At 41.7% G+C, this 14,167-nt stretch overlaps 1 protein-coding gene across 1 annotated transcript; it reads right to left on the bottom strand.

The window, feature by feature from the left end:
• Window positions 1-444: 444 nt before the first annotated feature.
• Window positions 445-1,406, bottom strand: LOC103117487 (olfactory receptor 52B4-like). The gene has a single exon (XM_007527546.2). The coding sequence runs from the start codon at window positions 1,393-1,395 to the stop codon at window positions 445-447; it is 951 nt and encodes a 316-aa protein (XP_007527608.1). The 5' UTR covers window positions 1,396-1,406.
• Between the last annotated feature and the right edge of the window lie 12,761 nt (window positions 1,407-14,167).

The following is a 14,167-nucleotide window of genomic DNA, read 5'->3' as shown; positions in this document are numbered from 1 at the left end:
TGCAAAATCAGAATTAAAATCTAATTCTTAACAGAAACTTCACACCATTTCCTTTTAATGTTTTATTGATTTATTGGGTAGTGACAGAGAGAATCAAGAAGGAAGAGAGACCGAGAGAGAGAGAAACAGAGACACCTGCACCCCTGCTTCACCACTTGTAAAGCTCTCCCCCCCCCGCCCCCTGCAGGTGGAGACAGGGGTTTGAACCCAGGTCCTTGCACATTATAACATGTGCACTCAACCAGGCGCACCGCCGCCCAGCCGCCATCCTATTTTCTACTCACTACCCTTCTCAAGCTCCACAGCACTCTATCTTTCAAAATCAGGACAAGACACATTAATCACCATCGGTATTAATGTTAGGTGTCAAGTGTTAACAAAGCAGGCAAAGAAAATGACAAGACACTAAAGTTGTCAAGTTGTGGTCCAAGCAGCCACACTGAGTCAGCATTTTCTCCACTGGGAAGATAAAGTATTGACTACACGCTCTCGAATCTGCTTGGTCTTGACCCCGTAAATGACAGGGTTCAGCATGGGAGGGGCTAGCATGCAGACGTTGGCCAGGAGGATGTGAGTGTGCAGAGGAACGTGACGCCCAAACCGCTGGGTGATGACCGTAAAAATGCCAGGCAAGTAGAACATGGAAATGACCCCAAGATGGGAGCCACATGTGCCCAGGGCTTTTTGCCGAGCTCCTCGGGAGGGGAGGTGGAAGACTGCATAGAGGATGAGGGTGTAGGACACTAAGATGAGCAAGGCATCTAGCACCACAGTAGAGAGAAGAACAGACAAGCCGTACCACACATTGACCCGAATGTCCGCACAAGCAAATCTGGCCACGGCCATGTGCTCACAGTAGGTGTGTGGCAGCTCGTTGCTACGGCAGAAAGGCAGCCTCTTCACCAGGAACACATCTGGGAGTATTAGAGAGAAGCTTCTCAGGACCACAGCCAGGCCAACCCTTAGGATCACTGTGTGACTCAGCACGGAGCTATAGCGCAGTGGGTTACAGATGGCCACATAACGGTCAAATGCCATGGCCAACAGAATGCCCGACTCAGCTATGAAGGTGGCGTGGATGAAGAAGATCTGGGTGACACAACCGTTGAGAGAGATCTCGCCGGCATGGAACCAGAATATGGCCAGGGCCTTGGGCACAGTGGTTGTGGACAGGATGAGGTCGCTCACCGCCAGCATACAGAGGAAGAGGTACATGGGCTCATGGAAGCTACGCTCAGCGACGACGACCAAGATGAGCGTGCTGTTCCCAAGGATGGCGACAAGGTAGGAGATGAAGAATGGGAGCGAGATCCATGTGTGCTGGTCTTCTAGGCCAGGGATGCCCAGCAGAATGAAGAGCGAGTGGCTGCTGCCAGTGTGGTTGGAGGTTGCCATGCCCTGGGCACGTCACCTGAGTGCTGCTATGCAGAATTTGATGGTAACTTCTCTCTTTCCCAAAAGGTGCATGGCGTCTGAGTAGAGGGGGCAAGAACAGGTCATTTTCACTGAGTGGGAAGTGGAAAGGATCCTGGTCAGAAAGCTGCACTAAAATTCCTTGCTGTTCAATTCACTTGTGGTCTGACCTCAGGAAAATGACCTCTCTGCTCATAGGGACACTTATTGCCTCAAAACTGAAGTGAGGAAGTTTCTGGATTACATCTAGCTAGAGGTCTGGGCCTCAGGTTGCTATACTCAGCTAAGAAGATTATATGTAGCTCAGAGGAAACATGATCTAGTTAACAACTGTGCATTTGTAATAACCCAAACCTGGAAGCAAGCCAGGTGTCCAACAACAGGCTGAGTAAGCCGTGGTCTATACACACAATGGAATACTATTCAGCTATTTAAAAGGATGATTTCACCCCTTCTTGGACAGAGCTTAAAGGAATCATGTTAAGTGAGACTAAGTCAGAAATAGAAGGATGAATATGGGATGATCTCCCTCATAGACGGAAGTTGAAAGACAAGATCAGAAGGGAAAACACTAAGCAGAACATGGACGGGAGTTGGTGTATTGCACCAAAGTAAAAGACTCTGGGGTGGGGGGGCAGGGTTCAAGTCCTGGGAAATGATGGCAGATGAGGACCTAGCGGGGGTTGTATTGTTAGGTGGAAAACTGGGAAATTTTATGCAGGTACAAACTACTGTCTTTACTGTCAACTGTAAAGCATTTGTCCCCCAATTTAAAAAATTGTGCAAGCACCCACCTACTATGGTTCCTGGAGGAGAGAGAGATAGTTGGGCAAAATCTCTATAAGATATGATGAGTATGGCGCAAAGCACAAGGACCGGCATAAGGATCCCAGTTCGAACCCCGGCTCTCCACCTGCAGGGGAGTCGCTTCACAAGTGGTGAAGCAGGTCTGCAGGTGTCTGTCTTTCTCTCCCCCCCTCTGTCTTCCCCTCCTCTCTCCATTTCTCTCTGTCCTATCCAACAACGACAACAATAATAATAACTACAACAATAAAACAACAAGGGCAACAAAAGGGAACAAATAAATAAAATTTTTTTAAAAAGATATGATGAGTAATATAGGGGAAAAAGTTACAATATAAGCACTGAAACCAGAATCATTATGGAGTTCAGAAGGTGGAAGGTCTGGTTTCTATAACTGCTTCTTGCTGGACATGGACACTGACAGGTCAATCCATACTCCCAGCCTATTTCTGTCTTTCCCTAATGGGGCAGGGCTCTAGAGAGACAGAGTTCCAGGACACACTGTTGAGGCCATCTACCTAGAGAAGTCCCAGAGGGGAGCCCTGCACCACTAGGGAAAGAGAGAGACAGGCTGGGACTATGGATCAGCCTGACAATACCCATGTTCAGCAGAGAAGCAATTATAAAAGCCAGACTTCCCACCTACGGCACCCCACAATGGCCCTGGGTCTATGCTCACAGAGGGATAAAGAATAGGAAAGCTTCTTTCAAGGGAGGGAATGGGATATGGAGATCTGGTGGTGGGAACTGTGTGGAATTGGGCCCCTCTTATCCTATGGTCTTTTCAATATTGCCATTATAAATAAAAATAAATAAATGAATAGGAAAGCTTCCAATGGATTGAGGATGGGATGTGGAACTCTGGTGGTAGGAATTATGTTAAATTGTACTCCTCTTATCCAACAGATTTACTGAGTATAATTAATCAATAAAATTAAAAAAAAAAAAAAAAGAAACAGACTAAGATGATGTACCAACCCGCCAACACCCATATTCAGTGGAAAAGCAAAAACAGAAGCCAGACTTCCACCTTCTGCACCCCATAAAGAATTTCAGTTCGTATTTCCAGAGGGATAATGAATAGGGAACCTTCTGATAAAGGGGATAAGATACAGAACTCTGGTGATAAGAATTGTATGGAATTGTACGCCTGTGAGCCAACAATCTTGTTAATCATTAAATCACTAACTAATTTATATATATACATATGCACATATATGTAAACTGGAAACAGGAAGCACTTTCTCAAAGTACAGAAACGTTTTCCTAGAAGTACTACCCTAAACTGAACATCAAAGAAGAACTAGTCATGTAAAGACATGTGAGGAGGGAGAATATGAACAAAGTCAGAGAAATATAAAGTCACATGGTATTTGAAGGAAAGGTATAATGATTCAGGGTAACCATAGGGAAAAAAAGGCATGATATAAAGTAACATCAGGTAGGGACAGAGCAGCGGTGCACTCAGCTGAGAGCACACTTTATATGTGCAAGGACCTGGGTTCAAGCCTCTGGTCTCCACCTGTAAGGAGGAAGCTGCACGGGTGGTGGTATCTCTCTCTGCCTCTCTCTCTACATCTCCCTCCACTCTCAGTTTCTCTCTGTCCTATCAAATAAAAAGAAAGAAAAATGAAAAAATGGCTGCTGGGTGTGGTGAATTCATCCTGCAGGCACTGAGCCCTGGTGGTAATAAAAGACAACAACAACAATAATCATAATAATTCCAGGAGGCTGGGGAGACAGGCCAGCAGCAGTCGTCAGACTTGGATGCCTAAGGTTCCAAGGGTGACAGGTCCAATTCCCAGAACCACCATATGCCAGAGCTGAGCAGTGTACTGGTGTCTCTCATTCTCTCTTCAAAGCAAAATAATTTGGGGGGCCAGGCAGTGGCACACCCAGTTAAGCAACATAGTACTAAGTGCAAGGACCCACGCAAGGATCCCAGTTCAAGCCCCCGCTCCCCACTTGCAGGGGGGTCACTTCACAAGTGGTACAGCAAGTCTATCTTTCTCTCCCCCTATATCCCCCTCCTCTTTAAATTTCTGTTTATCCAATTTTTTTTTTAATTGCAAAAATGGCCACCAGGAGCAGTGGATTTGTAGTGCCAGGTGCAATCCCCAACAGTAACCCTGAAGGCAAAAAAAGTAGTAAGAATTCTTTTAAAAAATAAAATAACAAAGACATTTGGGCAAGACTATCTAACACAAAGCCTATTTGACAGTAAAGGGTGGAATATCTTCTGTAATGTCTTGTTTATTTTTCTCCTAAAAGTACCAAGCTATGTGGTCAGGGCCACTCCATACCTCTCCTTACCTTACACCGACCATCACAGCCACCAGGAACCACAGGCTGAAGCCATGCCCCCTGCCTAGAAGGAAGAATGGTCCCACTAGTCACAGCCTGAGTGGAGGGGGCAGGGAACTAAGCTGGAGGAGAAACTGCAAAGCAAATTATTGCTTTCTCCAAGCATCTTCAGGGACCCTGGACCTATTCACATGACTTTCTTCTCCCCTGAGAGCTCCTTTACAGCTAGTGGGCTGCGTGAGCTTTAGAGAGAAGGGGGAGTGAGGAGACAGATTTTGCAGCGGAGAGGGGAAGCCGAGGATGAAAATGCCTAGGGACAGCCATGGGGAGCCCAGCCCCTTCAGGCCGGACTCCAGGAGATACAGAGCACTGTCAGAGCTGGCATCCAAGAGATTTTCTCAAAAACCTACATATTCATTTGCCAACCATTCAACCAACATGTATTTTCTTAATTTTTATTTGTGATTAATAGCAGGTTATAAGACTGTTTAAGATGACAATGTAGAGTTCAACACCACACCCACCACCAGGCTTCTACATCCCCACACTCCTCCCTCCCAAAGATAACCACCATAGACCTCACAGGCTTAGATACACTTTGCTGGCTTCTGTTTTTTTTTCTGTGTGTGTGTGTGTGTGTGTGTGTGTGTGTGTGTGTGTGTGTGTGTGTTTGTGCGTGTATGTGTGTGCGTGTATGGCATATATTGTATATCTGTGTGTTTTTCAAGTTAATGTGTATCAGCTCTCTAATTTCCACATATGAGTGAAACTACCTGATAGTTGTGTTTCATCTCTTTCCTTATTTTGCTAAGCATAATCACCTCCAGTTCCATCCATTTTGTCCCCAAGGACACAATATCGTCTTTTTTGACTGCAGAGTAGTATGCCATGGAATACACATCCCCTAACTTTAATCAGTCATCTGTTGATGAGCCCAAATGGGATGCCTCTATTCTTTGGCTACTGAACATTCCAGCTATACAGGGTGCCTATGTAGGTTTCAATTAGTGTTTTGAGTGTCCACTGGATAAACACCTAAGAGTGGTATTGCCAGATCAAAGGTGATCCCACCTTATTTTTCTAAGGACTGTGAACATAGTCTCCCAAAGGGGCTGCATGTTCATGTTCTAAGTGCTATGTTGACAAAGCAATGTAACAAAATGTTGGCTGAAATCACATTCAGTTACATCATATTTGTATTCATCTAGAGAAAACTGCTACTTTGATCCCATCACTGGAACGTTTTTTATTGATGATCCTCTAAACTTTCTTCTCCCCCTACTTGGGGATTTTCATACTGTTGAAATGGTACTATACATGTGACATGTCATTTAATCCTACAACATGGGAATTTCATAGGAATTGTTAGTTTTCTTTCCTGAGATCGAGAGAGAGGGAGGGAAGGAGAGGCCAGAGCTCTGCTCTAGTATCTGCAATGCCAGGAACAGAACCTGGAGCCTCAGAAATGCACGTCCTGTGCACTAGCACTGTGCCACCTCCACGGGAAATATTCGGAAGCAAAAATGACCCGCAAGTAGGTCTATATATTGAAAATATCAAAGGATCCCACAAGATCTAAGTAAATAGCACTGAGATATTAATGGACAGAAGTACTTGGAGAATTTTGGTTTTTACATTTTCTTTGACTACTTTCAATCTGTGGCACAAATTCCAGTAAAGATGCTTGTTTTGTCCACTTCTGTTTGACAAAATTCTTAGCACAGAGTAGATAGCCAATGAAAAGGCCTGAAGTTTTCACAAAAAAGAAAGAGCTGTAAATAATTACTAAAGTAGGAGGGGTGCCAGGTGGTGGCGCACCTGGTTGAGCGCATATGTTGCAATGTGCAAGGACCCCAGTTCAAGCCCCCGGTCCCTACCTGCTGGGGAAAAGCTTCACAAATAGTAAAGCAGGGCTGCAGGTGTCTCTCTTTCTCTCTCCTTCTCTGTCTCCCCTCCCCTCTCAATGTCTTCATGTCTCTATCCAATAAAAACTAACAAAGATAATTCTTTTAAAAATTAATAAATAACCCAACACATCCATCCAAAAAGATCTGTGTATACATATGTTCTTGGCAGCACAATTTGTAATAGCCAAAACCTGGAAGCAACCCAGGTGTCCAACAACAGATGAGTGGCTGAGCAAGTTGTGGTCTATATACACAATGGATTACTACTCAGCTGTAAAAAATGGTGGCTTCACCGTTTTCAGCCGATCTTGGATGGACCTTGAAAAAATCATGTTGAGTGAAATAAGTCAGAAACAGAAGGATGAATACGGGATGATCTCACTCTCAGGCCAAAGTTGAAAAACAAGATTAGAAAAGAAAACACAAGTCGAACCTGAAATGGAATTGGAGTATTACACCAAAGTAAAAGACTCTGGGGTGGGTGGGTAGATGGGGAGAATACAGGTCCATGAAAGATGCTGAATGACATAGTGGGGGTTGTACTGTTAAATGGGAATCTGGGGAATGTTATGCATGTACAAACTATTGTATTTACTGTTGAATGTAAAAAATTAATTCCCCAAGAAAGAAATAAAAAAATATTTTTATTTTAAAAAAATTAATAAATAAATTATTATCATTATTAAAGTATAGAATTTATCAATAACAAACTGCATGGAGAATAGAAACATTAGCATAGTGTGCGCTTCTCTTGAATATCAAATATCTAAATAAAATAATAAAATAACCCAGAGCACATATACAAGTCTCTATATAAATATCTTTATCCTAGGTTATTTTCAGAGAGAAAAATGGAAGCCATATAAATATCCAGTGACAATAGAAAAATTCACAGGTTTCACATATTTCTTCATTCATTACTCGTTTTTTTTTCTTTTTTCCCTTTCCTTTTTTTTTTATTTCTTTATTGGGGAAGTAATGTTTTACATTCAGCAGTAAATACTATAGTTTGTACATGCATAAAATTTCCCAGTTTTCCATATAACAATGCAACCCCCACTAGGTCCTCTGTCATCCTTCTTGGATCTGTATTCTCCAATTGGTGATATGCCAATTCCATTTCAGGTTCTACTTGTGTTTCTTTTCTGATCTTGTTTTTCAGCTTCTGCCTGAGAGTGAGACCATCCCATATTCATCCTTCTGTTTCTGACTTATTTCACTTTACACGAATTTTTCAAGGTCCATCCAAGATCAGCTGAAAATGGTGAAGTCACCATTTTTAACAGCCGAGTAGTACTCCATTGTATATATAGACCACAACTTGCTCAGCCACTCATCTGCTGTTGGACACCTGGGTTGCTTCCAGGTTTTTGGTGATTACAAATTGTGCAGCCAAGAACATATGTGTACACAGATCTTTTTGGATGGGTGTGTCATTACTCGTTTTCTACAGCACCCCTCATCTCTGGCTTGTGGCGCTTGTGGGGACTGAACCTGAGACCTCAGATCCTCGAGCACAAAAGTCTTTTTGCATGACTTTACACTGTCTCCCCAGCCCGGCTGCAAATGTCTACGGAATACCAGGACTGGAGACAGATGCAGCTACATTCAAGGAGCTATGTGTTTTTGAAAATGTTTGTTGCCATGAGACATTCCCAAGTTCAAGCTCCAGGCTCACATATGTCAGAGTGATACTCTGGTTCTCTCTCCTGAACAACAACAACAACAACACATGTTTTGTAAACACTTGCAACATTTTGTTCCACACTGACACTCATTCACTTTCTTTTAGAAGCTAATGGTACTTGTGACTCCGATTATCTACCTCCTCCTACTCCCCCCTCCTAGTCCAAAGCTGTCTGAAAGTCTTCTGTTGGGGGACTCCTTCACCAGCAAATGTATGTGACTCACTGCCCTGGGTATCGCTGTCAGCCCTTCAGCGTCAATGTGGAAAACTAATTCTTCCCCTTGACCTCTTAATGTCATTTGCTTGCCATAGTTGAATTTCTACCCACTCCACATAATTCCCATAATTATATCCTCTACTTCCCTCTTTCTAGCCACAGTTGTTCAATCGTAGGTTAGCTGTGTCCACATTTTACTTCATCAAAACAGCTGAACCAGCCTACCCGATGAAGTTCTTCGTTAAGATTCCATGTCTTCATTACAACAAGTTTCGGTAAATCTTTTTACTCGTTTTCTCCACTCTACCTAGTATATCCCAAAATTATATTTAACCATATCAGTCGCATATTTGGATAGTCATATGGGTTGCAGAATGGTGCCACTAAAATGATTACCAACCTAGATTCTCACAAGAAGAGCCCAGGAACCTAATACATACTTAAAGAAATACTAGATAGAGGGGCCAGAAAGTTAGTGTGCTGAGTAATGTTGAATCCTTTGCCATATCTGTGACCCAGACTCAAACCCGGGCACCACCTGGGGGTACCACAGCAGCAGGCGAAGCTCTGGTGCTCCGGTGTCTGCCTCCCTTGGTTTCTCAATGTATATACGTCCCTCATTCCTTCAGTGTCCACCTCCCCCTTCATATCTTTCTCCCCTGTCTCTCCCATCTCTCTCTGTCTCAATGAATGAAAAAATCAGTCCAGCAGCAGTACAATCATGGCATGTGTGAGGCCCTGGTTCCACCAAAAATAAAGTACTGTTGGGATTTGCACAAAATTAAAGTACAAAATTGTAGTAAATATGCAGAAGGAGAACCTTAGCCAGTTGCCAGGGCCCCGAGATTAGACGCGCCCCAGGCTGGAGAGAAAGTAACCACAAGAAGTCAACCATGCAGTTGACCAGAAGCGGTGCGAATACACACATAGGACGCCCCCAGCTAGGACACTGTCAATTGTGAGCCCCTCAATCCTAAGCTTCAAGGAGTATTTATTTGTAAAGCTTACACATTTCATAACATCGTTCAGACAAAACAAAGATAAAGATCGGAATACATTCTTGGGGCCAGGCAGTGGCGCACCTGGTTAAGTGCACACATTACAGAGCACAAGGACCCAGGCTCAAGCCCCTGGTCCCCACCTGTGGGGAGAGGAGAGGGAGAGCTTTAAAAGTGGTGAAGCAGGGCTGCAGGTGTCTATCTCTCCCACTGTTCTCAACTTCTCTCTGTCTTTATCTAATAAAAAAATAATATAAAAAAAATATCTGAATACATTTTTCTGGCTTACCCTTTTATGGGTGAGACCATTCTATGTTGTAGTAATTTTGTGTCCCAGACTTCCTGATACTTGTTATTAGAAATCCTACTGATTGTTACCTTTGCATCTATGTTTACAAAGTATGTTATTTGTCTATAAGGTACATTCTTTTTTAAAAAAAAATATTTATTTATTCCCTTCTGTTGCCATTGTTGTTTTATTGTCGTAGTTATTATTGTCTATGTATTTCTCAGTTTCTGCATTGAGTGTTCTTTCATTATTTTGCCAGTAGGAGGCACTGTGCTAAGGTGTTTGAGTTCTCTGTTTATATATCTTGTTGGAAGAGGGGAAACTTTATCCTGAGTCACCAACCCGGGTCAATGTCCCTGAGGTCAAAACAAGGTCTCCCTGCTGCTGTGACAGCCTCTGTGGGGCAATAACAAGGGACATTCAAGAAGTCACGTTTGTAAATTGGTAAGTTCTTAGGTGATTTTTTTTTTTTTCTTTTTAACAGTTCTTTGTTGCTTAAACTCAGAAGTGGTGTGGCTCAGCCGCCAATCACGCAAATTGGTGTCAACCATCCCTGAGGAATGGCTCTTGGTCCTGGGAATCACTCCCTCACCCACTCTGCACCCACAAGCCACATGTGTCTGTATTCACCTGTGGCTTAGTGCATTTCTGAAGAAATCCTGGTCACAGTTTGTTGAGCTTTCAGGTGATTTTCATTGCTTTTGCTAGTTATCAGAGAGAAATGCAGGTACTGCTACTCTACAGGCACACCTTTGAGAGTCAATCAATAACAAACATTAGGGGGAAAAAACATGTATAACCTTATAAATCAAGGTATACCAAAAACAAAATGAATGTTTTGGTTAAAAATAAATAAGTAAAAGGTAATAAATAAATAAATAAATAAAATTATGCAGCTAGGGTCATAGTCAAATACTAGATTGTGAAAAAAAAAAGTCATGACATGTTTTTGCATAGCAAACTACATCAAGACTTTTCCAACAGCCTGTTAAGTAATATACTAACAATGTCAAAACTGTCTTATTTTAAATATCTACTATTCTAGAGGGAAGTTTACAGGAGTTACGAGAAACTGGAAAAATAATACTCTGTAAAAACTCTTCATAAAAACTGCTGAATAACTTGTCACTGGCATTTACACACAAGATTTGAGTGATGCAGTTAATAAGCTCATTCTCCTGTCCCCTAAGTCATACTCCATCTATTGGAAAATCAGTGCCAAATTTTATTGCAAAACAAATGTCATCTATAGTGTGACAGAAACAAGTGAACAATGTAGCATCTGTAGGGAAAAAAATGCGGTCATGTAAAAGCCTAAACAAAATAAATAAAATTTAACAATTATATCTTGTTCTGATAGTTTTCTTACTTTATTTTGAGAGAGCTGAGCACCTCTCACCCTGGCCTAGAGCCGTGCTGGAAACTGAACCTTGGGCTTCTAGGGCCTTAGGGATGCAAATCCTGACTTCTTCAACATTGAGCTAGTTTCCTGTAATGTTGAGAGGTTTGTTTGTTTGTTTGTTTGCTGCCTGGTTTTGTTAATATAGTTCTTGAAAATAAAGATAAATATAAAAATGAACTCAAAAGGACTAGGATGTGGAGTACTCAGTTAATCACATATATTTCAGTGCACAAAAACCAGGACTCAAACCTCCAGTCCCTACCTGCAGGAGCAAACTTCATGAGCAGTAAATCAGTGTTGCAGGTGTCTCTCTTGATCTCTCCCCTCTCTCTCTCCTCCTCAATCTTGATTTCTCTGTCTCTACCCAATAAAGAAATAATTAAAAATTTAAATGAATATGGATGAGTCCTTTGTGTACTGTGGTTGTTAGCCCTCTGCTCAATGTATAACACATAAAGAGTTTCTCCCATTATGTGAGGGGACTCTCTGTTCTGGTGGTGAATCCTTTTGCTGTGCAGAAGTTGTTCAGTTTGATGTAGTCCCATGAGTTAATTTCTGCATTTGAATTTTAACTGGTGAAGATATTTCTAAAACTTGCATAAAAGAGAATTCTGCCTACTAAGTATTCCTCTAAGTATTTGATGGTTTCTGGTCTAACATCTAAATCTCTAATTCATCTGGAGTCTACTTTTGTGTATGATGAAATATGGTTATCCAGTTCCATTCTTCTTCATGTTTCAGTGCATTTTTTTCAACACCATTTGTTGAATAGACTCTGATTTCTCTATTTGAGACTATACTGCAAACTATTAACCACCCCCCCAAGCAAATAAGATGAAGAAAAAATAAATGAGTATCAAAATGAAACTAGAAGAAAAACTAAAAATAAGACACTTTAGAATGACCAAAATAACATGAAAACAAAAACAAACAAGATTTTTAAAAAGCATAAAGCAAAAGAAAATGATGGTTTTGAAGACATTTCTTTCTTTGGGTAAAATGGGAAGTCAAACAAAGGAAACTACGGATTTTATAACTTAAGAGCATACTTTCAATAAATACCAACACCAAGGGGAAGCTATTGATTTCCTCATTCAAACTACACGTCTGTAAACTGGAAATAGAATTAACTACAAATCTGATATGAAGACTAAATAAGATCTGAAACAAGGTTAGCACATTCAATAATGTTTACTATTAGTCCACAAACACAATGCCCAATACCTAAATGCCAAAAGCAGTAAAGTTATTTAACATGTCCATTAACTAAATTCAAACAAAAAGACTGTGAGAAAATCATGTTACCCTGTAATATGACAGATTTTTTTAAAGAGCACACTTGTTTGATAAAATCTAGCTATGATCTGATAAAATTTGGCACTTCATAGATGAGATAATTAATAATAATTTTAATAATTCCCTAGTGCAGTTCTCTCCTGTGCCAGAGAAACTTAAATCTCCAAACCCATAACAGGGCAATTCTGCTTAAGGTTGAAGTCATTCAATGTTTATTGTACCAACAATAGGCAGATCTTTTACACACAAGTCCCTAAGGTTAGAAAACTAAGTGTTAAAACAGAGCTGAGGAGTCAGGCGGTAGCTCAGTGGGATAAGTGCATGTGGTGCAAAGTGCATGGACCAGCATAAGGATCCCGGTTCGAGTCTCCAGCTCCCAACCTGCAAGGGAGTCTCTTCACAAGTGGTCAAGCAGGTCTACAGGTGTCTGTCTTTCTCTCCCCCCTCTCTGTTTTCCCCTCCTCTCTCTATTTCTCTCTATCCTATCCAGCAACGACAACATCAATAACCCCAACAATGTTAAACAACAAGGGCAACAAATGAGAAAATAAATAAATAAAATTTTTTTTAAAAAAACACATCAGAAGGAGATAAGTATCAAATAATTTCAACTCGTGTGTGGAATTTGGGAAACAAAGTAAGGAAACATTCAGGGCAAAATATGTATAAGCCCCTGAAAACAGGGGTCCGCTAGTGGAGGGAGGGAGCTCCCAGGGAAAGAGGACCTGGTGACCAGCATGGAGGAGGGAGCACCGGGGAGGTGGGGGGGTGTCTCACACAAGTCTGAAGGAGACGTGAAACTGTAACCCAGACAACAGTTTTGCTGAATATTTCCTCAATAAGAGTCCATTTCTTAAAATTGTCCGAGGCAGCTTTGCTCATATGTGGAATATAAATCATTTAATTGCATGAACTTGGGGGGGAAGTGGTTAAACTGTCTGTAAAAACAACAGTAGTATGGGGGGGTTGTGAAGAGGGCACAGAACTTTGCTGGTGGGAGGAATTATACTCTTGTGATCTTCTATTCTTGTAAGCCGCTATTTATCAGTAATTAAATTTATAATAAATTTACAAATAAATAAAATTGTCTCATAGGTGGCAGTACCTCACCCTGAGATGAAGCAGTTAGAAGTGTCTTTATTGAGTAGGTGACCCCAAATTGAACCTTGAAGACAGAAAAAGGGGATACAGAAAAGGTCAAGGAGAGGAGCTGTCATTCCAGGTAAGTGAGTCACATAGGCAAAATGCACCAGCACACTTAAAAACACCACTAAGTAGGGAGAAATTTGAGCTAATGGCTGCTTGAAACAGAAGCAAAGGTCACAGGAAAGTCATATGGGAACTGTTGTTGAAAAGAAGCCTGAATTTGTTCTATACCAAACTAAAGGGGTAGTGGTGCGGAAATCTTTGAGAAACAACTCCCAAAGTGTCAAAGTTAGGATTATAGTTCCCTCTTAATGCCCATCACATTTTGAGAAAGTGTATGAATGGGATGGCAGATCTACACAGGTGTCTCCAAGGAGGTGGCGAGACATCTCAGAACTTGGCATAGCTCAAGACAGAAAAGTGACTCTTCATCAGTCATGTTATCAACATACCATGGACTATTTCCAAATTTGAGTTCAACTTTTCAGTTAGTCATGATTCCACAAAAGCAACCAGCTCAGCCTCTAGGTAACAGGCTAGTGGCTCTCAATCAACCCACACATGCTGGCTTCAGAATGACTGAGAAGCAAGTCTCAACACAGAGGTCTGTAGCTCACTGAGTCATTTTCCTGAGAAATTCAGTTCACGTTCTCTTGCTCACTAGTGCCAAAGCACAGGTAACAGAAGGACCCAAACTTCTCAGA

The sequence above is a fragment of the Erinaceus europaeus genome, chromosome 17 (assembly GCF_950295315.1).
Source record: "Erinaceus europaeus chromosome 17, mEriEur2.1, whole genome shotgun sequence".
NCBI lineage: Eukaryota > Metazoa > Chordata > Mammalia > Eulipotyphla > Erinaceidae > Erinaceus > Erinaceus europaeus.
This window is presented reverse-complemented; position numbering and strand designations above follow the sequence as displayed.

Excerpts from the sequence above, each read along its gene's own strand:
- LOC103117487 (XM_007527546.2), bottom strand. The coding sequence starts at position 1,395 with ATGGCAACCTCCAACCACACTGGCAGCAGCCACTCGCTCTTCATTCTG.